The sequence below is a fragment of the Aotus nancymaae genome, unplaced genomic scaffold (genome assembly GCF_030222135.1).
Source record: "Aotus nancymaae isolate 86718 unplaced genomic scaffold, 86718_ANA_hifiasm-v0.15.2.pri h1tg000008l, whole genome shotgun sequence".
In the NCBI taxonomy this organism is placed as follows: Eukaryota; Metazoa; Chordata; class Mammalia; order Primates; family Aotidae; genus Aotus; species Aotus nancymaae.
Genome location: NW_026988419.1, coordinates 54,712,418 through 54,738,996, shown reverse-complemented (window position 1 = coordinate 54,738,996; position 26,579 = coordinate 54,712,418). Strand labels below are relative to the sequence as shown.

The 26,579-nt window shown below is 36.7% G+C and overlaps 1 protein-coding gene across 7 annotated transcripts in view; it reads left to right on the top strand.

Annotated features, from left to right (window-relative positions):
• The window catches only part of CHN1 (chimerin 1), a 191,620-nt gene that overhangs the window by 132,694 nt on the left and 32,347 nt on the right, over positions 1-26,579 (top strand). For 5 of the 7 annotated variants that reach the window (XM_012439188.3, XM_012439189.3, XM_064373333.1 and 2 more), the window contains one exon: positions 14,621-14,698. In XM_012439188.3, the coding sequence (XP_012294611.1) occupies positions 14,621-14,698 (78 nt within the window). Of the gene's footprint in view, positions 1-1,776; positions 1,816-13,823; positions 13,867-14,620; positions 14,699-26,579 lie in introns of those variants that run through there. The other 2 variants (XM_012439192.3, XM_012439193.3) reach the window with 2 other exon arrangements.

Here is a 26,579-nt window from a genome sequence, read left to right as displayed (position 1 = left end):
CCCTGGTCTCTGGTATGAAGCTATAGTTTCATTAGTGCCTAGCATATAGTAGATACTTAATAAAATGTATGTTGAGTGACAACTATGAGCACTTAGTATTGTACATATATACTTTGAGCATTTCAGTGGTTTCATTTAATGAATTTGTGGGTTTTATAAACTTTTTACACTTTGGCGACATGTCTAGCACCCAAAAACTTTTTGTTTTTTTACATTATATTCTTTTAAAGATAAAATGCATCCTAATTATATAATTACTCACTGAATTAGCCAATCTGCAGTGTCTTTTATAAATTTAAGACTTGTTTAATTGTTTTACCATGAGATTGGAATGGCTTTCCACCTTGTAAATTATGTATGTCTATTTGGTGGATTTTAATGGAAAGCTTAATTAGCTATTTCTAAAAACAGTTTAATTAGTTGCTCAAGAGACTACTCTCTCATTTCATTGGTTTGGATGTAGTTGTGTTGATTTGTTTTTATTTAAGGATCAGGAAAATCCAGTGCAAAATTAACAAAAACAAAAAGGCATGCCACTCAATAACTCTCTTTGAAGCCCTGATACATTATCTGACAAAGAACTGCATGTATCTAAATAAGATCAACATATCACTTTATCCTCCATCCCCACCATGAAGATAATGGAAAAGATTTTTGTAATGCTGAAGTTAATCACCAAGGTTGATTTTCCTTCTTTATGTGTTGTGAACCAATTGTCAGGCTTAGAACTGAATTAAGAGTGGTCATTTTCAGATGTGAATATTTCTGTTTGCTGATGATCTTGGATCTTCGTGAAAACTGAGACTTACTTAGGGTTAAAAATCAGTCTATTAAGTGATTATATCCCTAGGTCTCAGGCAAGCACAGCAGAATAGAGAGAGGATAGGGTGTGAAGTCAGGAGGCCTGGTTTCCATCTTGGCTGCTTTGCTTACTGGTTATCTGCCCTGAATAAATACCTTAACATCAGTGATTTTCCTTTTTGAAAAACAGGAGTAAGAAGTTACAATGAAATAGTATATATGACAAATCACCTTGTGGAATGTAAAGCTCTTTCTAAGTGCTGCCGATTTGGGGGCAGTGTAAAAGTGTGCCTGGATTTCTTTTTAGCCAGGTTGGCAGAAGACTACAGTAATTAAAATTATTATAAAGTAGAATTGGTACTGAATTATTAAACTGGTTACCTCACAGATTACTTCTTGATATGCCACATGGTTATAGAATCAGGCTTAGGCCTGGAAGAGATTTTCTGAGGCCCTCTTCAGGCACCCAAGCCTGTTCTCCTGAAACTGTGCTTTCCCTGCTAGTTGGCTAAACCTGAAGGTAAATTTGACATATTTTCCTGGAGCATTAGTTTTACTCAGTAGTAATGGACTGAACACATTTTTCTATTAAACAAGCCTAGGTACATTGTGAGCAGCTGGGAGAACCACTCCTGGATCTGTGCACATCCCTAGTCACTGCTGGTTGCCACTGGGGGCATTTTAGTGGACAAGGTAGTAATGCACTAGTCTCTGCTGGCCAGATAGCCATAAGTAACATTTGACCATATCAACCTAAAATCTCCAGTTGCTTAAACTGTCTCACTTTAACCTATTTTTTTGTGGAGGAGGAAATCATGGTAGTCTTCTCATGGTAGTCCATTAAAATGTCACTGAAAGATATTAAATCATCCTGTAATCTTTTCTTCTTCCTCACAAGTGCCACTTGTTGCAGTCTGGCTTTCTGTGTCTTCCTTTCTAACATACTGACCAGATGTGGACCTTGTCCAGATGCCTCAAATCACTCTTAAGATGTCGAGTTCACTATGGGACACAGTACGTATAAAAATAAGAATTTAATTGGCTGGGCTCAGTGGCTCACACCTATAATCCCAACACTTTGGGAGGCCAAGGCAGGCGGATCACAAGGTCAGGAGTTTGAGACCAGCCTGACCAATATCGTGAAACCCTGTCTGTACTAAAAATAGAGAGGTGTGGTGGCGCATGCCTGTAATCCCAGCTACTCAGGAGGCTAAGGCAGGAGAATCGCTTGAACCGGGAGGTGGAGGTTGCAGTGAGCCAAGATTGCGTCACTGCACTCCATTCCAGCCTGGGTGACAGAGCGAGACTCCATCTCAAACAAACAGACAAACAAACAAAAAAGGAATCTGATGACTGTCTCTTATATGAAGAGCATCCAAGTTAGTGGTTAAGTTCTCTATTAACTTTACTAGGGTCATTTGAACCAAGAGGAATTTCATAAATGAAATGCTGTGGGCATGATATAAAAACTTGGTTTGAGAAAATGCCCAAAAGCAGGCTACTTTTACTTTTCAAACATCATTATCTTGTAAAACATGCAGTGTGTATAGCAGAGTCATTACAAAGAAAAGTTAATGTATAGCAATACAGTGGACAATGAACACATCTGTGAATTATGTCCATGCTTGTACTTCTTCCCAGGGTAATTGTTTATGAAAGTTAAATCTTTTTTCTTCAGGCCACTATTGCCATTTTCAAAATAAAAGCAAAATTTTAAAAGTATGTTTGAACATCAAAAATCTACTTTATATCATGAATTAGTATATGTCTCTATTGAGGCTTAAAATGAATATTTTAAATAAATTACAATGGAAATATTCTAATCAAACTGTAGTCTTATTTTTGCCATATAAAGGAAATTAGCTTTTCTAACTGAAGTTTAAATAAGTCTATAACAGGTCCTTTTAAAAATAACCAAATCACTTAGGCTCCTTCCTAGCCTAATCAACAGAAGTCACTAAAGGAATGAGAAAACTAAAAATATAACACTTAGCTTTTGTTTTGATATAATAGGTTGCCTCCATTAAATTAGTGAGTATAGAATGTTTGCTGAGATGCAATAACTTGAAATAACCTCATATAGCAGTTTAAAATCTGAAAATACTCCTAATAATATCAATCTGAGCCTGCCTTTTAGTTGTATTTTTATATGTATATCTAAAATCTTTTTGAAAAGGTGAAAATGTTTACAATTCAAGAATTTTGCACTAGATTTAAAGTTCCGCACTGTTGAAAAAGTGTTAGAGCTTCTCTGATTTCACCTTCACTATGGTTAACAGAACAATAATAGTGTTTCTTTAAGTCTTGCAGATAATGGGTGTCAAAAATTGGGTAAAAATTGACAAAAATTAAAATGTAATGACACATTTCTCCTAGTATCCCCTCAGGTTCATGGGGGTTGGGGGGAAGATCAAGAGGACCTTCTCATGAAGGCCAGTTTCAGCTTTTCATTAGGAGGAGCCAAGGAAGAATGTTGTTATACAACCATCACTCCTGGTAACCAAACATTATATAGTGTTAGATTAGAACAGTTTATTCTTATTATGTAATTTTGTTTATATTTACATGTTACATAATTCAGAATAAGGACATCTTTCATTGATTGTATAAAATTGTTACCTATCAGGACCACAATCTGCCACCCTCTAAGAATGTATAACTGACAAAATAAGACTGTATCTTATGAATTAACTTTAAGATCACCTAAGATGTCTGCACAATGATATGTAAAATCATAAAGAAATAATTTAAAAAGGAGACTGAAAGAGGTAGCAGTTGATTATGCCCATTCAAGCACAGACCTAAAGTGAGGGGAGACCCATGAAATGGATGCTGAATATTCTAGTCCATCAGCAAGGCCATCCTAATTGTAAAGGTTGTTCTAACTCTACACATTAGTATTCAATTTCTCTCACTCCACTTGCTCCAATTCCATTCCCACCAACTTCCTAATTATTTTTTGTTTGCACTGTAAGTGTGCTACCAAAAAGAGCATGTTGGTCGCTACTTTCTATTAATAACTATATCATTATATTTTCTTATAAACTAGACAAGTGCCATTCTGATTTACCTATCAGTTTCATGAGCTTACTATTATTAGTCTCCCCTTGAGAAATAGATATCTCCTTGTGCTGACAAACTCCATTTCTCAGCCTACTTTATTGGATACTAGCCAAAAACCCATTTAAATTTGCCAGAGCTACCTTCTGAAGACCCACTTGATATAGCTAGCAGGCCTTTCCCTCATAGACATTCCCAAATCTTTCAGCACATACTTGGAGCTAAATGAGTATGAACCTTTCTTTCCTTTTGAATTTCTTTTAAAAATATAGAGAAGACCATAGAGCTCATTTAGTCCCCATGAGACTTAGAAAAGCTAAGTGGCTTGGCTCATAGCAGTAAGAACAAGACTTGGAAGCCAGGCGGTGTGCCATTCCGCCCCCTCCTCCTCAGGCATAGTGTTCTTCATGTAGTGTGAAAAATCTCCCTCACAGCTGCTACTTGGAGAATTTCTCGTATTTCTATTGTTTCTTGAAAGAGGAATGCAAGGGCTATCCTTTTTTGATAATTGTGTTTTCAGATGTCTTATGTTTAAATATTACTGCATATGAGTTGGTCAGGGAGCGTGTTAGAGTATACAGCATTTGGGGTAGTGGCAATGTTAGTATAGTGTGATTTAAATTTATTACATATGGAGATGAATGCACTGATGTGCCTTATTGTTATCTGTTTAGATGGATATGTTAATGCTAGAGGAGCTATGTAATGAAGACTGAGTTAGGAATTATGATGTGATTGCTGCCAGTAGCATAAAAATTGAGTCCTAGCATAATGTTTAGAGTTTTCTATGTATCATAAAAATTTATTTATCCTAACATAATTTAAGGAATTTATAGAGTTCTGATACAGAAGTCTCTAATGTTTGACTTAAAATGCATTTGAACATTTTCCTTGAGTGTTGAATCTGGTAGTTACTATAAATTCAAATATAGCAGTACTAAAAGGCCTAGTGATCTGAGAGGCACTAGAATATAAATGCTCCAGAAATTTATTCAAATGACAACCTTTCAAAATGGCATGTTAACCAGAGATGATATGAGAGGCAGGATAGTCTAGAGGAGAGAGACAATTTGAAGTCAAATAGACATGGGTTCAGATCTTACTTTCATCATGTGCTAGTTAGGTGACCTTCAGCAAGATACTTTATTTATCTGAGCTTTTGTTTCTTCATCTATAATTGTGTTTAAGTCTTTAAAGTCTAAGTATAAAATTCTTAAAAGTCTTAAAGTCTAAGTGTACAGTTCTCGTCTATAAAATGAGAATTGTAATAACTACCTTACTGGTTGTTTTGACAACTAAACTATATCATATATGTAAAGCATTTACTAGTACAGTGCTATATAATTGTCAGTTAATTAATGGAAGCTGACATGTTAAGTACCTTGGAATATATTCTACTCTTGGCATTAATGGAGAAAAAATAGGCTACAAATTATAATTCAGGGGATGAAGGCAGGAATAATCTGTGTATCTAAAGTGCTTGAATCCATGTTTATGTTATAACTTGATATTGGAGGTTTCAGGAAAGCTGTGTTGTTTGTACCTCAATTTTAACATTTTATCAGAATTGCAGGATTTCACTAAACCTGAACCAGAAACCCATATTGCCCAAGAGTTAATCCAGTTACTCATCACCTTCCCAATTATGCTCTAGGGTCATGCCAGCTAGAACATTCCTCTGTGGTGCTTTTTGGATGGATTGTTAACTTAGCTTTGATAACTGGAGCGTTATGCTAATGATTTTAACCATGATGTTACAAAGGAGGTGGCTATTTGTGTTACATGAGGTCCTTCCAGTGTCCTAGAGAACATTTTTACTATAAATAAGTCCTGACATTCAATAGTTGGAGAATTACTTCGTTGGCTTAAATCTCAATTCCATACCAAAAACTTGATACTTGTGGAAAAGAGAGTATAATCATTTGTACTTTACTGTGAATAAATTGGTAAGACCAGTTCCTAGAAGCAGGATTTGATGGGATTGCTGAGTTTGAGCATAGATGTTCTTTTAATGATAATATTGCCAGACATAACGTAAGGTAAAGATTGCAGAACAGTGATGCTTATAGTATGTCCCTAAACTATTGGTTATAATTTGACCTGAGCTCACATTGCATAGAACAATGGCCGTAGGTCTTTAATCCATATCACAGTCACAAATTATACTAACTCTGATCCTGGAAATGTAGGTCCTTTGACACAAGGAAAGGGAGGAAACTTCCATTTGTTGATTACTTTCTGTGCCAGAAATAATGCAGAAATCCTTCCCACATATTATCTTATTTGATTCTTAATAATTCTATATGATAAGTATTTTCAATCCATTTTACACATAAAGAAACAAAGACAGAAATAAATCAGTTATTTGATCATGGAGGTGCCACAGCCAATAAATGACGAGTTAAGATTAGCACTTTTGTCTGGCCCCAGAGCCCATGAGTTTCCTATTTTACCACACTCGGTGAAAATGAGAGACTAGCTTTTTGTTTATTGGACAAACAACAGGGTAGTAAGATCAGTGGGAATTTATTTATTTGAAAAACAGTGAATGTATTCCTTTTCAAGGTCACCTATTTCCCCTTCTATCCCTTATTCCTTACACTGCTCCTCTACCCACCCCTTATCTTTTGTTTTCTTTTCAGTGACATAAGCAATGTACATTGTGGCCTAAAATCCATGCCTTTTCACAAACAGGTGAAAAATGGCTCTCAGGTTGGCACTGAGTAAAATTTATCATTCTAATTGTAATCATGAAACAGTATTAAAATGAGAAAAATAGGACATAATATTTTAAACACTATTGTAAAATGCAAAGAACTGCTGTGAAGATTTGATCATATTTTTTGAAGTATTAACATAGTACTTTAAATTTTTAATTATTTTTTCACTCAACTTTTATTGTAGATACAGCGTGTACATGTTGAGGTTTGTGACATGGGTATATTGCACTCAGATAGTGAACATGGTACCCAATAGGTAGTTTTTAGATGCATCCCACCCTTCCCCCTCAGTAGCTCACAGTATCTGTTGTTCCCAAGTTCATGTCTGTGCTTGCTTAGCATTTAGCTCCTGCATGTAAGTGAGAACATACATTATTTAGTTTTCTGTTACTGCATTGATCTGTTTAGGATTATGAGCTCCAGCTCTATCCATGTGGGTGCAAAGGACATGATTTCTTTTTTTTTTCAATGGCTGTATAGTATTCTATGGTGTGTATGTGCCATATTCTCTTTATCAAATGGACACCTGGGTTGATCCCATCTCTTTGCTGCTGTAAATAGTGTTGTGATGAACATGCAGTGCATGTGTCTTTTTGGTATAATGATCTATTTTTCTTTGGGTATATGCCTAGTAGTGGAATTGCTGGGTCGAATGATAGCTCTGTTTTAAATTATTTGGTAAATCCCCAAAGTGCTTTCCACAGTGGCCGAACTAATTTACATTCTCACCAACATTGTATAAGTGTTCCCCTTTCTCTACAGCCTCACCGGCATTTGTTGTTTTCTGATTTTTTAATAATAACTATTCTGACTGGTGTGAAATAGTATCTCATTGTGGTTTCAATTTGCATTCTCTGATGATTAGTGATGATGAGCATGTTTTCATACATTTGTCAGTCATTTATATGTCATCGTCGTCTTCCTCCTCCCCCTCCTCTTCTTCTTCTTCTTTTCTTCTTTCTTCTTCTTCCTCCTCCTCCTCTTTCTCCTCCTTCTCTTCCTCCTTCTTCTCTTTTCTTCTTCTTCCTTCTTGAGTTTTGCTCTTGTTGCCCAGGCTGCAGTGCAATAGCACAATCTCAGCTCACTGCAGCCTCCGCCTCCTGGGTTCAAGTGATTCTCCTGCGTCATTCTCCTAAGTAGTTGGGATTATGGCACCTGCCACCATGCCAGGTTAATTTTTTTTTGTATTTTTCATAGAGATGGGGTTTCACCTGTTGGTCAGGCTGGTCTTAAACTCCTGACCTCAGGTGATCCACCCAGGCTGACCTCAGCCTTCCAAAGTGCTGGGATTACAGGCATGAGCCACCGCGCCCAGCGCATATCTTCTTTTGAGAAGTGTTTGTTCATATCCTTTGCCCATTTTTACTGGGGTTATTTGATTTTTGCTTGTTGATTTGTTTAAGTTTGTTATAGAATCTGGTTATTAGACCATTGTCAGATGCAGTTTGCAAATATTTTCTCCCATTCTGTAATTGTCTGTTTACTCTCTTGATAGTTTCTTTTGCTGTGCACAAACTCTTCAGTTTAATTAGGCCCACTTGTCAATTTTTGTTTTTGTTGTAATTGCTTTTGGGAATTACACAAAAATTCCTTCCCAAAGTTGATGTGAAGAAGGTTATTTCCTAGGTTCTTCTCTAGGATTTTTATAGTTTGAGGTCTTTAAATCTTTAATTCATGTTGAGTTAATTTTTCTATATGATGAAAAGTAAAGGGTCCAATTTTTCTTCTTCTGCATATGGCTAGCCAGCTATCCCAGCACCCTTTGTTGAATCCTTTTCCCCTTGCTTGTTTCTTAGGGAGTCCTTTCTCCATTGCTTGTTTTTCTCAAGCTTGTCAAAGATCAGATTGTTTAAGTATAAGGCTTTACTTCTTGGTTTTCTGTTCTCTTCCATTGGTCTGTGTGTCTGTTTTTGTACCAGTACCTTGCTGTGTTGGTTACTATAGCCTTATAACTTAGTTTGAAGTCAGGTAGTGTGATACCTCCACCTTTGTTCTTTTTGCTTAGGATTGCTTTGTCTAGCCAGGCTCTTTTTTGGTTTCATATGAATTTTAGAATAGATTTTTCTAATTCTGTGAAGAATGATGTTGATCATATGATAGGAATAGTGTTGAATCTATAAATTGCTTTGGGCAGTATGGCCATTTTTATGAATTGATTCTTCCAATCTATGAGCATGGGATGTTTTTCCATTTATTTGTGTCATCCTTGATTTTTTTCAGCAATGTTTTGTAGTTCTCCTTGTAGAGCTCTTTCACCTCCTTGGTTAGCCGTATCTCCAGGTATTTTATTTTCTTTATGGCTATTTTAAATGGGATTATATTTTTGTTACTGGGTTTGTTTTTTTGTTTGTTTGATTGGTTGGGTTTTTGTGTGTTTTTTTTTTTTTTTTTTTTTTTTTTTTAACAGAATCTCTCTGTTGCCCAAGCTGGAGTCCAGTGGTGCAATCTCAGGTCACTGCAACTGCCGCCTCTCAGGTTCAAGTGATTCTCCTGCCTCAGCCTCTTGAGTAGCTGAGGTTTACAGGTACCCACCACCATGCCCGGCTAATTTTTGTATTTTTTTTTTTTTTAGTAGAGACAAGGTTTCATCATGTTGGCCAGGCTGATCTCAAACTCCTGACCTCAAGTGATCCTCTCGCTTCAGCCTTCCAAAGTGCTGGGTTTATAGGTGTGAGCCACTGTGCTCAGACGGTATTATGTTCTTCATTTGACTCTCAACCTGGACATTGGTGTATAAAAATGCTACTGATTTTTGCACATTGATTTTGTAACCTGAAACCTTACTAAAATAGTTTATCAGTTCTGGTGTCCTTTTGGCAGAGTCTCATTTAAGTTTTCCTAAGCATAGAATCATATCATCAATGAAGAATAATAGTTTGACTTCTTTTTTTATTTGGATGCCTTTTATTTCTTTCTCTTGCCTGATTGCTCTGGCTAGGACTTCCTCCTTGCTATTTTTATAGTCCTCCTCTCTATATTGCAGATGGTATGGACAAAGGCAGAAACAGAGGATTGTAGAATCTACCCATTCCCCATCCCATTATCCAGGCCTCATTCACATGAACCTTCAGAATTGATATCTGTGTCAAGGATGGGTAGGATCACTGGATGCGATGGCTCACGCCTGTAATTCCAGCATTTTGGGAGAATGAGGCCAGTGAATCACTTGAGCCCAGGAGTTCCAGACCAGCCTGAGCAACATGGAGAAACTCCATCTCTACAAAAAAAAAAAAAAAATACAAAAATTATCTGAGTGTAGTGGCATGTGCCTCTAGTCCTAGCTACTCAGGAGGCTGAGGTGGGAGGATCAGTGGAGCCCAGGAGGTTGAGGCTGCAATGAGCTGTGGTCACAACACTGCACTCCAGTTTGGGCAACAGAGTAAGGCCTTGTCTTAAAAGAAAGGATGGGCAGGATCAGGTCTGACAACAGGTCAAATATTCCCAGTCAAAATAACAAGCTAGATACTGGTGATGTTTCTATCAAGAATGACCTTGTAGGGATGTACCCAACCAGTTTAGACTCCCACTCAGTTAAACCATTTTCCTCTGTTTTATAGAGCCAGAATATGAGAGGTGCTATATGCCTAACACCTTATGTTTATATACTACTCTTATAAGGTAGCAGAAAGAGCTGTGAGGCTTTGAAGACAAAAGATGGGGATTCTGAGCTCAGACCTCCACATCCTGACTGTGTGAAACTGAGCCCCAGTTTCCTCATCTATAAAGTGACCATTATGCAACATACTTCCCAGGATGGCTGTGGGACCAATAAATAGGACAGCCTTGGGAAGCATCAAGCAGTGTTCTTGGATCTTTAACAATACTTAGTGTCTCCTTTTCTTGCCACTTTCCATTTCCCTTCTAACCCTTTTTCCTCAGCTGGCATACATGTCATTATATGACTTTAAAAAAAATAGGATTAAGGCCAGGCACAGTGTGGCTCATGCCTGTAATCTCAGCGCTTTGGGAGGCCAAGGTGGGAAGACATGGGGTCAGGAATTCGAGACCAGCCTGACAAACATGGTGAAACCCCGTGTCTACTAAAAATACAAAAATTAGCCAGGCATGGTGATGTGCGCCTGTAATCCCAGCTACTCAGGAAGCTGAGGCAGAAGAATCGCTTGAACCCAAGAGGCAGTGGTTGCAGTGAGCATAGATTGTGCTACTGCACTGCAGCCTGGGTGACAGAGCGAGACACCATCTCAAAAAGAAAAGGATTAGATCCAGAGTGTGGGTAATTGGGTAGGGACAAAACACAATGGGAAGGGCAGTGTTTCCAGGCATGCTTATGTGGTACGGACTTAAAGCAGATGACAGCCTCCTTGAGGGCAGGGACCTGTGTCTTACACTTACACTATATACCTAAAGCTAATATTGGGCTCAGCTACAGCTAATGTTGAGCTAATACTGCTCATGATAGGATTAAAATGTAATCCTATTATTTATTGGGTACTTAGTGCCTGCAGATAGTCTTTGCATCTTTTGTATGTCATTTCTTTAAACTTCCCAGTAACCTGTGAGACCTGCATTATCCATATTATGTAGATGAGGTAGCCAAGGCACAAAGCAGAACTCCCAAGGTCAGTAATCAAACTTCAGTTTCTCTGATTTAAAATCATATTTTCTTTATTATGCCACACTGTCCCCCAATAAAAATAGCTGCCTTCATTTGGTTTTATTTTTTAACCAAATATATATTGAACCTTTATTGTATAACCTGCTATGCTAGATTCAAGGTTTGTAGAATTATATATAAAGTTTAATTCCAAATAAACAGCTACACAGATAACTGATATGAGGTAGAATATGGTAGTCTTGAAGATTGTGAGGTTCACAAGTAGATGAGATCATTTCTGATTGGTGCAGATTATCAAAGTCATCATGTAGGAGGGGGTGTTTGAATTGAGCCTTGAAGCCTGCATTTCCTGCTACATGCTAAACTTGAGATCATAGATCTTAGTTACTACATTTTTCTTACCTTCCATTGATAATCACTGTTACTCTGTCTTACCATCTGTTGCTACTCCCCAAAATTGAAAGAAGGTAACTAGAGAAACCACCTTGAAGAGAATCAGAGAGAAGACTCCATGGTTTCCTCTCATTTTCTCATCTGGGTGGATATAACATAGTATTAAGAGCCCAACCCCACCACCTACTAGCTGTGCAGCTTTGGGAAGTAAACTGTAGGCCTCAGCTCTGTCAACTATAAAATTAAGATAATTTACCCCTCAGAGGGTTTATCTGTGGATTCAATGGGATTCTATATATAAAAAGTGCTTAGTTGGGTGTCTGGAACATATGTACTCAATAACTAATAAGTGATAGCCATAATTAATAGAGTCTATAAGTAGATGGATATCTAGTAGATTATGTAAGCATGAGTGATACGCATTTGTTTGGAATATCAGACTATTGATTATATTCGTTCTGAATTATTAGAGTTAGCAAATTTTGTTATTTACAAGCTCTTCAACAAAATTAATGCAGAAGTGCAGTTGCTGCCATGTTGAAAGCATAATAGTGACCAAACCCTTAGCCATTTGAGAGCAGCCAATGCTATTTTCATCTGAAGCTGTTGTTTTCTATCTCCTTACTGCCCTAGGTAGCTGCACAAATTGCAGTTAATTCCAGTATTTCTTGACTAAATAGAACATTACTCAGGAAATACAGTACAGTCTGCAGAGTCTACAGTAGAGCTTACCTCTGAATGACAAAATACTTTTACCCAGCTATAAATTTTCTGGGTAACTATCATGAATATTTTTATTCTTGGTTGAATTTTAGTAACTATAGCTGAAGAACAGGAATGATCTATAAAATAGGATGTTGATCAAAAATACTCAGGAAAAAGATACTACTTTGGTTACCTGTGTTATTGTTTTCTTTAACTTAGTTATTTGATATTAAACATTGTTGAATAAAAAATTTTACTGTTAAACTTGCCTTTGGACACTCTTTTTCTGGTTCCTACTGAGAACTGGTTAAACTTCACTTTAGGCTGTACGTGTCAGAGTCGGCTGGCCTTTACATTTTTAGTCATCATGTGACAAAATAGGTCCAATCTGAAAAGCAATTTAGGCTAGAAAAGGAAACTTTTTCCATTGCATTTCTTTTTGCAGTGGGAGCATTTTATGTCTCATATGAATTATCTAAGTAAGTATACAAATTTGTGAAATTGAAACTCCTATGGATGTAAATATTAACTTTTCCCTTTTGTTAGACATAATTTTAGAAGAATAAAGGGGACTAAAGGCTCAAGTAAACAAGAATAATTTAGGGATGTTTAGAAAATCATTTGTTATTTTCAATATCTAGCATAGCTTAAGAACTACTTCATGCTCTAATTAAACAATATCCACTGGGAACATAACCTCTGTAGATTATGAAATCTGAGATAAATTGTTTAGACTACAAATATACTGAATCCATTTAAATACATAGAATTTTAGATGCTTTAAATCCAGTGTAACATTGGCATTATAATTGGTCAAACTTAATTATTATAGCACGAGAAACAGATGATTGGAGATAGTCAGGGAAACAAAATGGGAAATTTAAGCGTCCTGTAGCATCTTAGTGAAAAAATACAGGTATTGCTCCTAAATCAGGTATTGTGCTAAGTCTCTCACCTAGCTACTCTGTTTCTACACCAGCAAACAAAAAATATCTGAGTCCTATAAATAGTTACAATACAACTGGGACCTGTGCAAATAAGGAGTTATTCCCAACTAGTTTCCACTGTGACCTCTGGCCTCAAGCTCTCTGAATTTAAAAAAAAAAAAAAAATGTTGAGACTAGAGAATTAAAATAGTGGTTTCTTCTATGTCAGTCTAGCCTACGACAAAACTATCATAATACAGAGACAAAACTGACCATGCCAAGCTGTTAGCAATGTGATATGCATGCTCCTTGTTCTGCATGAAAATAGTGTGATACCTTGCTTTTATTTTTCATCAAAATACTTACCAGTTTTTTCTCATCTTTAATAAAATTGGGTTTTGGTTAACTAACCTCAGTCCATAATGAGCAAAGGATACAGATTAGCCTTTCATAATTTACCTGGCAGTGGTGCATTATTTTTAAAACCTAATGCTGTATGTATGTTAATTTTCCTCTGCTTTTAATAGGTTAAAAAATCCGTTTTGCAATAACGCATGACTCATTCATTTCTCATTACCTTCCCACTGATTTCTATTTTTTTTTTTTTTTTTTTTTTTTTTTTTTTTTTTTGCCTTGAGCCAGCAAGAAACTCTTACATGAGAGGAGGGAGAAACAGAGAGACAGAGTGAGTTGAGGAATACAGTACTTAAATACTGTTGCTTGATTTTCATTGGTTAGCTCCTTTCTTACCGTAGCCAGTCTAATGCAGCCTTCCTTGTCAAATCCCTCCCTTCCCCCACCTTCTCTGCCAGGGCTTCACGGGGTGTCTGTTGCTAGAAACTGATTGCAGGCAGTATGTAGGCATCTTTCATTCAGAATGGACATTAATATCTTGAATAGAGAAGAAAGCTTTTAGAAATGTATCATTTGTCAAAATTGCATGCCTTTTAAAAAAAGGATAAAGAGAGATGCTGAGTGTTTTGTATGTTAGCATCGACTGTTTTTATTTCTGTTCAGACTCAAGTTTTTGAAAGCTAGAATATAGATCCCTTTAAGAAAAAAAGGAAGAAAGAAGAATTTGCTGGTTAGTCGACCTCTGTTTAAGAAGTGCTTCATCCTCCTCCTCCACCTCTCCGTGGTGTTTCTCTGCAGCTCTCTGTAGGTTAGGGTTCTGTGCTGCCTGGCAGAATGCTCATGTGTTAGCTGAATAGACTTCATCGACAGACATAGACCACTCTAGGTTTTCTTTCCCTGTTAATTCCAAAATGCCATCCAAAGAGTCTTGGTCGGGGAGGAAAACTAATAGAGCTGCAGTTCACAACTCAAAACAAGAGGGCCGTCAGCAAGATTTATTGATAGCAGCCTTGGGAATGAAACTGGGTTCTCCAAAGTCATCTGTGACAATCTGGCAACCTCTGAAACTCTTTGCTTATTCGCAGTTGACATCACTTGTTAGAAGAGCAACTCTGAAAGAAAATGAGCAAATTCCAAAATATGAAAAGATTCACAATTTCAAGGTAAGAATATTTGCTTTTAGATTTTTATAATTAAGAAATGTACGTTACTTGAAATATGTAATATTAAAGGAATATCTTCTTATGTCTTTTTTAAAACTAGGATGACTTGACTAAAATGTTCTTGCTATTTAAGGAATGAGATGTTTTAAGCCCGATTTTACTTAAGGAATAGCTGAATAAAGCTAATGGAAATCCAACCCCGTTTTTCTCTAATGCTGTTTTAGTATTCTGTTTCATCAATGTGTACTCACTGGTAAAAGTCTTGACTGATATTTAAAAGGTCTCAGTTAATGATTTTTGGCATTGTTATTTGTGATACAAATGTGTCTAAATACCTCTGTTGGATATTTTATGAGAGGATAAGATCTCATCTCTGTTTCTGGTAAAAAGCTTTGGATATAAGAGGCATGTGCTCTTGCATCTGGATTGAGCAGATGGTTTGCATTTCCCATAGTTTCTGTCTTTTCTCCCCTGTTAATGAATTGACCATGATGGAAGGAGGATGGCTACCATGGGACTGTTGATGCTGCTGACACTGGCAGCTTCTCTTCACTTTTTGAGTATTTGCTTTCACTATGTATGTGTGTATATGTGTAGTTTTTAATTATTGTGTAATGTGGTTTATCAGCTGTTCTTGAATTTTCTTTCAAGGTGATATGTATGTTGATTCAAGCTGTGTGTAGATCTTGCCTGTATTTATAGCATGATATAAGGCCTTAAAGTTCTGTTCTTTACAATCTAATTCAGAGATTAAACAACATGAGGTCATGCATAAGGAGACCCAGTTACATTTAATAGGTAGATGCACTGACATTTCTGTAGTAACTGCCCAGTAGTTAGACAACTTTATGATGTGGTTCTTGAGACATGAATATTCTTAATTTATAGACAACTTTATGATGTGGTTCTTGAGACATGAATATTCTTAATTTAGACAAAAATATCATTAGGTTTTATTTTAGAAAAAGAATAAGTTGGTTTCAAAATGTGATAAAGCTGGACATTGTGATCTTTCATTTATTTATTAATTTATTCAGCACCTATAATGCACCAGGCTCTGAACTAGATAATTTCATTCCACATTTGCAATTTATTCTGATTTTTAACACGAGTGTTTATTTTACTCAAATGCTAAATACTAGCTCCTGTAATATGCTCTGCATTTTCCATAGTGAGGAATAGGTTTCTGTGATCTTTAGATCATTTTGGGATGAAGGAGAAATTACTTGATACAATTATGTTTCTTAAACATGTGGGCTACATAAAAATTGCTAATATATTCAAATAAACTAAATAACATTTTCTCCTTCCTCTTTAAACATATTAAGGACCATACCTTTCAGCCAATATCTTGATTTAAAATGAAATAGAGGCAATTTAGTAGATTAAATATCTGATGGAAAACAGATATCATATGTATATCTAGCTTTCACTACATCTTTCATTTAGGAACCTAAACAATACATGCAGACTTCTAGGCCTCAGTTTCTTCTTGCATGATATATAACCCGGTCTGACAGAATTTTTATCAGGAAAATGACCCCAAATAAATCCTTTTGCCAATATGAAGTTATGTCACAAAAGAAGTCATTTAGGTTACTAATAAATAAGAAATTATATGTACACTGTTTAGAAATGGCTGAGGTCTTAAATATATCTATCTCCAAAGATGTACTCTGTGATTTGTTCAGCAAAACAGATTGACCTACTAAGAATGCTATTTGAGTGCTAAGTTAAGTTCATTATACATGTTTTTTATCATTCAAGAATTTTCATAAACAAACTCTCTCTTTTTGGTTGTATCTTCCAGTTGTTTCTCAATTTTAACACATGACTTTAATGAATGAATTCTACACAGCCAGAAAGTGCTGACTCTGCGATCAATTGTGACTCCTACCTTGTATCTAAACTGCTTTAAAGATACTTGGGGTTTTTTGTTGTTGTTGTTTTTTGTTTGTTTTTGCCTTAAAAAAATAGAAAGCTTTTTCCTTCTCTGGAGCTGAAAAATAATGAAAACCAGCTTGGACTTTTTCTTAAAAAAGAATATTTATGCTCAAGAAAGAGCTCATTTTAGACAATGAGTTGCATTACATACTATTTAGAGTTGCTAATAAGATCAGAAGTCTTAGAATTGACTCTTTCAAATTACTCTGTTATTTAAAAAATGTTTTTGTGTGGTGGCATTATAAAAAATTAGAAAAGAAAGAAGGGAGGAAAGTCATACTTGACTTCCAAGAACATCCCGAAGAGAATTCAGACTGTGGCAGGAGCAGTTAGTTCTCTCCCACAGACGCTCACTTAGAAGGTCACTGCTTGTGATATACATATGTATGTATGTACAGTTCAGAAATTTATGTGGGGAAAACCCATAGCATCTCCATGATGATAATCATTCATATGTCCTTGCCATTAACTATTTTTTTATGGTGGTAAAAGTGTGTTCTGTATAACCACGAGCCCGCTCACCAAAGCCTTATTTCAATGTGGTTTTCTTTTTTGCTTCTTTAAACTGCCTTGTTATGTAATACTGCTCTGTGGAGTCGAACAGCTGTCAAACCTTATTTTAGGGGGTGAAGCCAAGAATGCCTTCTACCTGTGGTGAAAGCAAGCACCAAGGTGAAAGCCAAACAAACCAACTGGACCTAACTTCAGCCTACAGACAGGGGTTTCTTTTTTGGGTTTAGGGTTTTTAGAATAAAACAGGAAGGCTTCCATATTGCCGTGTTATGTAACACAGTCTCAGTCTCTCTCTCTCTCTCTCTCTCTCTCTCTCTCTCTCTCTCTCTCTCTCTCTCTCTCCCTCCCTCCCTCCCTCTGTCTCTCTCTCTCTCTCTCTCTCTCTCTCCTCTCTCTCTCTCTTTTTCTATTGTTACTTATAAGGATTTGAGAAAGCATCTGTCACGAGAAGGATAGTTTTATCCCTTAGGGAGGTTATTTTACAGATAAATGCACCAAATCCTCGAAAAACTATTAGTTTACACTATAAGTCATCTACATCAATTAGAATGAAAATAATTGTAACTGTCCCCTCTATCAACCTCTCATTTTAAGAACTACCTCATCCTAATCCCCTCTGCCACAGAGAGAGAGAGAGAGAGAGAGAAACAAAACAAAACAACCTCTAACATTAAAAATAAAACTTAGGCACCCCTCCAGCAGTGATTGCACCCTACATTCTGAGGTTTTCTGGGTAAAATGGGAAATAAGACCCAGCCATTGCCCTCAAGACCTTGCTTATTATATGCACCACCTTGGGCAGATTGCTTGCTCAGTTGGAAAAATTGAGTTCCCAATACATGTAGATACGTGGTAGCCACTATTTTTGTTACTACAGATTACCCCTAAGTGTTTTTTTTTTTCTGAATCCATACTGACATTTATTTATACTTAAGGGTTCATCTGAATCCTCTTCTTCCTGCCCAGTTGCAGAGATTATGATGTGACTGAAAATCTTAGCGTGATTGTAGGGGCTGTGCGTAGCTCTCAGGCAGAGTTAAATATTACATAAGAATAGCTACATGTGGTCGGGTGCAGTGGCTCACGCCTGTAATCCCAACACTTTGGGAGGCTGAGGTGGGTGGATCATGAGGTCAGGAGATCAAGAACATCTTGACCAACGTGGTGAAACCCCGTCTCTACTAAAAATATGAAAATTAGCTGAGCGTGGTGGCATGCGCCTGTAGTCCCAACTACTCTGGAGGCTGAGGCAGGAGAATTGCTTGAACCTGGGAGGCGGAGGTTGCAGTGAGCTAAGTGCCACGGCACTCCAGCTTGTCTCAAAAAAAAAAAATAGCTACATTTTTCATGCACTACAGAATACAGTGAAATCCTCTATATTTATTTTACTATTTTCAAATTAAACTGTTAAATGTTTCCTTTGGTTTGTTGCTTAATTCAGATAGCTCTATACAATAAAATCAAGAGTAGATGTAATATTATAATAACAGAAGCTTGTCTACTTAGGCAAATTAAGTAATTAAAAGAAAACAACATTAAGAATTATAGTGAGTAGATACTAAAAATTGAGTTTAATTTTTTTAAGGTGGTCTCGAATTAATTGTTGATTTTAGTTTCAGGTACTTGCATTCTGCATATAAATGAAAGATATGAAATATTAATAGATTTAATGTTGCCAAGATAACAGGCAAACAATCCTGAAATGTGAATTGATACTGTAATTAAAATAACACTGTAACATGAACCTTATAATAGTTAATTAAATTACTGATTGAAGACCTACTAGGAAAAAGAGATAATATTGAACCCAGCAATCCTGGCCAACAGCCTGGACGTTGTCCTGTTTGATAAACGGAAGGGCGGCAGTGGCTGGCAGTCCTGCTGAGGGCAGTCTTTCCTTTCCTCCCAAGGACATGGGCAAATCCAAGCCCCCTTTGATCTTTCATTTGGTTCACATTTATAATAAAATAAATACAAAATGAACAAATAAAAATAACTTTAATATGAACTGTGGAGTTAAACCACATGGTCTAAGGGTTCTCTTACAGCTCTAAAATTCTTTGATTGAATTACAGTGTATTGTGAAGCATTAGATTTATTATAAGTATTCCATTTTTCATTTTAAAATCTTATTGAAGTTCCATATAGAGACAAATTTTCAATACACTGATTTGAAAGGGAACTAAAATTAACCATATATAAAAGAATATCTAAAACTGTTTATACTAACAGCAGTGAAATGTCATATTCAGAAACAGTGCCTATCACCTCTTTTGTATTATCCCCATCAACCTTCACACCACCACCTTGTCTCCTTCCTTTCCTCCCTCCATTCTTCCTTGCCCTTTCCCCATGTTTTGTAAAATGGCTGTAACTAGCATGCTCAAGAAGCATTTGATGAATGACTAAATAAATGAGTACACAGTGTGACATGAGGGGGACCTTTGGTAGTTGTTACATGAAAACCCATTCTCATGACAGCAGGAAATTTATAGGACTAGAGAATTTAAATTGCTATACTTAAGGGAAACCCATGATATATTATTCTCATAGACCATGGCCTTTTATTCTCAAGATGTTTTGTAATCTGTCTTTATTCCCTATGTTCCAAATTTGGCATCTCTCTATTATACTACCTCATTAATGCAAATTACATAACAGTATCTTTTTAATCTCTTCCATTCAAACTTTCTACTCTATCATTTTTTTAATGTTTTAAATGAGGAAGACATGTTTTGGAAACACCTTCCTTTCCAGCCTCTTGTCCCTGAAAACATTGGCTCTTTTAATATATGTTGAAAATTTGCTGTTGAACATACTGATTTAATCTTTTCAAAGAAAAAAAAAATCCTTAACAGTGTTGAAACATCTTGCCCACAATATTCATTAACCTAAAACAAGATTCTCCAGGCTTTCCTAGCACACATGTGCTCCGTTTCCCCCTTTCTCTTCCCTCAAGTATTTATCAAACAACTGTTGTGTGTGGGCCACTCTGTTAGACATGAGAGGAGACATAGTAATATGTAATATATGGTCCTTGACTGCTGGACATATGCAGACTGACTGAAAAGAAAGCAAATGTCAATATAATGGGAATGATGAGGAGGACATAGGAAGGGTTTGGGACTAGGCACAGTGGCTCACGCCTAGAATCCCTACACTTTGGGAGGCCAAGGCAGGAGGATCACTTGAACCCAGGAGTTTAAGACCAGCCTGGGCAACATAGAGAGACCTCGTCTCTATAGAAAATTTAAAACATTAGCTGGGTGTGGTATTGTCCACCTGTGGTCCCAGCTACTCAGAAGGCTGAAGTGAGAAGATCACATGAACCAGGAGATAGAGGTTGCAGTGAGCTGTGATCACACCACTGCCTGGGAGACAGAGCAAGATTTCATCTCAAAAAAAAAAAAAGGAATGGTTTTATGCATAAACACTGGCAAAATACCTTTAGTTTTATGTGCCATATGTATATAATAATGCTATATTTTTAATGGTTCTGTGTTTCATATACAGATATAAATGGCATCTCTGTCTGAAACAGAATGATAGTCACAAGTGAGTATGCAAAGTATAATTCAACAGAGGGTAGTTTAAACTTTGGGGAGAGATTTTTTTTGTGATAAGAACATGTCACAGGAGATCTCTCCTCTTAAATATTTAAGTAAGGCCAGGTGCAGTGGCTCATGCCTATAATCCCAGCACTTTGAGAGGCTGAGATGGGCAGATCACTTGAGCCTAGGAGTTTGAGCCCAGCCTAGGCAACATGGCAAAACTGTCTCTATAAAAAGTACAAAACTTAGCTGGTCATGGTGGCACATGCCTGTGGTACTAGATACTCAAGAGGCTGAGATGGGAGGATCAGTGGGGCCCAGGAAGTCGAGGCTGCTGTGAGCCGTGATTGCACCACTGCAATACAGCCTGGATTATAGAGCAAGACCCTGTGTAAAAAAAAAAAAAACAAAACTTTAACTGCACAACACAGTATTGTTAAGTAAAGACATAGTGTTGCCCACTCACAAGTTTCTAGAAGTTACTCATCTATTATAAGGGAAACTTTATATGCATTGAACAGCATTTCCCCATTTCTCCCTCCTCTGTCCCAGCAACCACTCTCTGTTCTAGGAGTTTGGTTATTATAGATACCTCATATAAGTGGAATCAAGCAATGTTTGTCCTTCTGTGACTGACTTATTTCACTTAATATCATGTTCTCCAGGTTCATCCCATGGTGTCCTATATGGCAGGATCTCCTTTATTAAGGCTGAATAAATATTCCATTGTACATAAATACCATACTTTCTTTAAGGTATATATATATACACACAATTTGTAAGTCACCTCTTACAGTTAATAACAATGTATTCTTGAAAATCTGAGTAGATTTCGTGTTCTCACCATGAAAAACGATAAGTATGCAAGGTAATGCATACATTAATTAGCTCAATTTAGCCATTTCACAATGTATATGTATTTCAAAACATCATATTGTACATAATATAATTTTTGTCAATTAAAAATGAAATAATTTTTTAAAGTCACCTCTTCTAAAATTCTTTTTTTTTTTTTTTTTTTTTTTGAGATAGAGTCTCACTGTGTTGCCCAGGCTGGAGTACACAGTGGCATGATCTCAGCTCAGTGCAACCCCTGTCTCCTGGGTTCAAGTGCTCCCATAATCCCACCCCAGCCTCCCAAGTAGCTGGGATTACAGGCACGCACCACCACGCCCACACCATGTTTTTGTGTTTTTAGTAGAGTTGGGGTTTCACCACGTTGGTCAAGCTGGTCTTGAACTCCTGACCTTAGATAATCTGCCTGTCTTGGCCTCCCAAAGTGCTGGGATTACAGGCATGAGCCACTGCACCCGGCCTGTAAAATTCTTAATACTTTATGTGTTCATACAATAGTCCAACCTTCAAGGGTTGGTTTTTCCCCCATCTGAGACATGTTGGTACTATAAAGCCCCTTCTCATAGTCTCTTCTATCTTATATTCACTCAGCCCTTCCAGATTTAACTGAGGATTGAGTCTTAATTCTCATTTGCTTATTTTGTAAGTTAATAGGAGAAATACCATATGTAATATTTCAAGTCTCTATGTTTCAAATCTTCTTTAACTGACAAATTATACTATCACACTTCATCTTTTTTGTGACCCACTATGTCAACATTCCCTAGAGGACAGAGTCTTATTAAGAGTGAAGTTTACCGTGACTATTAGTAGGATGGTCAAAGCATGTGCCTAAAGAATACATACATGTCTTATCATCTTGCCTCAGTTATTGTCTGTATTGTCAAGTACTCTATATCTCAGCAAACTTAGTATCATTAGTCGGTGTTCATCATTTGTTATGTAATAGTACATGACACAAAAATATCGTTGCCTTCATCAGAGAGCCCAAAGGTAGAGAGTATAAAAAGAAACGTGCATATATAACAAAGAAACTGGAATATAGGTTAAAAAATAAGAGAAAATATGACAAGCAATGGTTTTTCTTTTTAAATATTTTTACCACACAAGAACTGTTGGTAGCTGAAAACCACTGTAAATTTTTTTTTTTATGAGAAACATACTAACAGATTTTTTTTCAGGTTGTCTAATCCCTTGTCTTAAATTATCTTGAGATTCTTCTGGTTACAAAATAGGAAAACTGTAAAGGAAAAGGCAGTAGCCCAGCAGTTGAAGAACCACTGTGTCATCAGCTGCTTATTTTCTATATTTTTATGTTCTTTGGGGAGCAAAAATAGAACTGGCGTGTTTTGTAAGGTATTATCCAGACTTAAAAATTAAAAGAACACATCTATTTTTAGGTTGTGGTTGTCAGAGGCTTGTTGTCACATTAGGTGATATCCTGCAGTGTTTTGTATTAGAGGTGACGTTTTAGCTATCCATGTGAATGGATTTGTCCAAATCAGGCCTAAAATATCATACTCCCTCTTTCTCTTTTCAGAAGTGCCTTTGTTTGGAACTTCACCTCTTGCATGTGACACAACCCTGATCTCTTCTTGTTCTCTACCTGGCACACATGCCCTTGTTCTTAAAGAAAAATCCATCTCTAGGAGGCGTGATAGTTTGCTTTGATGGTTGCTGTTACAGCTCATTACTCCACAATTGTATTACTTCAGTGTGTTTTTCTTAACCTATTTAGAAACCATGAATACATTTACTATTTGATGGAGCAGTTGAGAGACTTTTATTGTAAGTATCAGAAAACCCAGCCCACACTGGACTAAGAAAAAAGGGAATTTATTGTGTCACATAGTAGAAAAAGTCTAGCATTAATTAATTGAAGATATCCTTTGACTTGGAGGCTTAAAATGCTACCAGAACCCTGTCTCCCAGCTTTTTCTTCATTTTTAGGCTCCCTCTGGTGACAAGATAACTGTCAAAGTCTCCAACTCTGTATCCTCCCAGATTCTAGTAGGCCTCAAAGACAGGCTGTTGGAACAAAGGTTCTGGGCCTTGCAGTCATTGACCAATTATCTCATATGCCCATCTCTACACCAGTAGCTCCAGTCAGGAGAAGGGAATGTACTGGCTTAGATCCAGGTCTTCCCCTGGAGCTAGGGAAGGGGTCAGCTCTATACAGTTCACATGGATTGGGAGCTTTTCTGCAAAAATAAGAAACTTATTCTGTGTGCTTAAAAATAAGCAGTGCCCTCTACAAGCGTAAATGTCAACTGAAATCACCCATTGCAAGATATTAGTGAACAGCCTACTGAATACGTGTGGATGTAACATTTTGCTGGGTGAGATGTGCTCATGGAACATGGATGACAGAAGAATCCTGAAGCAGTTCAGTCTGAATAAAGGGGCTCCGAAATTACTGATTAAGTTAATCTTATTTTCCATGTGTAGAAACTGAAGCCTAGTGAAGTCACTGGTTGACACTCACATGAACAAATCAGTAGAACCAAGAATAACTTTCTACTTTCAGTCATGATGGAAGGACTAGATTTACCTTCCCATCTTAAACAACTAGCAAACCAGAAAAAGTATATAAAACCACAGCCAGACATTGATCAGTAGGTAGTATAAATGGTGATAACTGAAAGAAGGAACACAAACAACATGATGATTCTTAAGATCACTCTTACTGCTTGAGGCAGTTTCTAGGCCACAGCACAAGCAGAGTCTTATGTCTACCCCAGTTAAGGACAAAGAGATTTGGGCAGGGTTGGAAGGAGGTGCAAAGCAGCTTAAATGTGTGGGGCAGAGTGCCTGAGGAGACAGAGCTGCACAGGAAAAGCATTCTGGAGGTCTGCAAAAGAACATTCTTGAATCTTTTGCTGAGAACTTACCTGCATATATGTGGGAAGAAACTATTGGGAAACCACCAGAAAGCAACAGGCTAAACAATGGCTGAAACTCACTGAAGGCTGAGAGAGAATCATTCTGCCCTCTAGTAGAAACAGAAAGAAGTCACAACACATGGAGCATTGGTGAAGACTCTTCAAGAGGGTATCATATTAGTAGTGTGACGAAAATTAACAGTAGCCTAAAGGCTATAGTGAGGAAAGAAATGGAAGCTGTTTTTAAAAATCCAAGTTGAATCTCTAGAGATGAAAAGTATACCTGAAATGAAAAATACACTGGATTATATTAACAGCATATTAGACACCACAGAAGAAAAGATTAGCAAACCAGAAAATAAAATAATAGAATATATCTAAGATGAAGAACAGAGAATTAAAAAAAAAATGAACACAACATCAGTGAACAGTAGGACAAAAGCAAGCAGTCTTAACGTAAGTGTGATTTGGGTCACAGAAGGAACAGTGATGGGAAACCAGGAGACAGAGCAATTAATTATACAATTTAAAGCTATAATGAGCAAAAATTATATAAATTTGATGAAAAGTCACAGATTCAAAAGTGCAGTGAACACTAAACAAGAAAACAATATGGTGAAAGCAACATTAAGGCACATCATAAATTGCTGAAAATCAATGTGAAGGAGAAAATTGTAAAAGCAGCCAGAGTGAGTGAGAAAATTTCACCCTAAAGTGATACCGATGGCCCCTGGTTTACAGTGGCTCATGATTTTTGACCTTATGATGTGAAAGCAATATTCATTCAGTACAGTCCTGGATTTAGGATTGGGTTACATCTGTATAAATTCATCATAAATTGAAAATATCACAAGTAGAAACCCCACTCCGGTATTTTCAATTTATGGTAGGTTTATTGACATGTAACCCCATCATAAGTCAAGTAAAATCCATACTTTGCCTCAGTCTAAGAAGTGAGGATGTTCATCCCTCACATAATGTATAGAGGATGTCTGTAGGATCTAGAAATTATACATATGTTTGGTTTCTCTTAGATTTTATTTTCACATTTTAGCTTCATAATGTGTTTATAGTTTATGGTTTTATAGAACCTTAAATGTGCATACTCACTCAAGAATACAATGCACATTTCTACTGTCTTCTTCGTTAATATCTTTTAGGATTATTTTAGTGTAGGATAAATATGTCAACTTAGAGGAAACAAATTCTTTTCCTTTTTCACTGGTACTGACACATCTTACAAAGTTTTTTAAAAAGCATTCAGGGAATGCACATCACATAAAAATGAAAGAATGACAGCAAAATTATCAAAAAATATGCAAGACAATGGAGTGACATCTTCAAAGAACTGAAGGAAAAGAAACCTGTTAACCTAGAATTCTATATCAAGCAAATATATTTTTCAGAGATGAAGAGAAAAACTTATTTTTTAAAGAAACAACAGCTGAGTAAATTTATCACCAGGAGACCGTTACTACAAGAATATTACAGTAAGTTTTTCAGTCAAAAGGAAAATGACACCAGGTGGAAATTTAGAACTACACAAAGGAATAAAGAACACTAGAAATAGTAAGCATGGGTAACTTTAAAGGATATTTTTCCTGACTTAATATCTTTAAAAGATAGTTGACTTTTTAAAGCAAAAATGGTAATGTATTATGTAGTTTCTGCAAGCAAAATGTATAACAATAACAGAGTTAGAGGATGGGGGAAGTGGAAGCATACTTCATGTGTAAGATTCTTGTGCTATAAATGAAGTAGTATAATATTATTTGAAGGTAGACTGTAAATTAAAGGAGTATATTGTAGACTGGGCATGGTGGCTCACACCTGTAATTCTAGCACTCTAGAAGGCTGAGGTAGGAGGACTGTTTGAGTCCTGGAGTTCGAGACTAGCCTGAGCAACATGTCAAGACTCCATCTCTATTTAGAAAAGAAAAGAGAAAGAGAAAAAAATTAACTGGGTGGTGGCATATACCTGTGGTTCCAGCTGCATAGGAGGCTTAGGTGGGAGGATCACTTGAGCTTAGGAGTGTGAGGCTGCAGTGAGCTATGGTTGTGCCACTGCACTCCAACCTGAATGATAGAGTGAGACTCTGTCAAAAAAAAAAAAAAGATGTATATGTCCTAGACCTT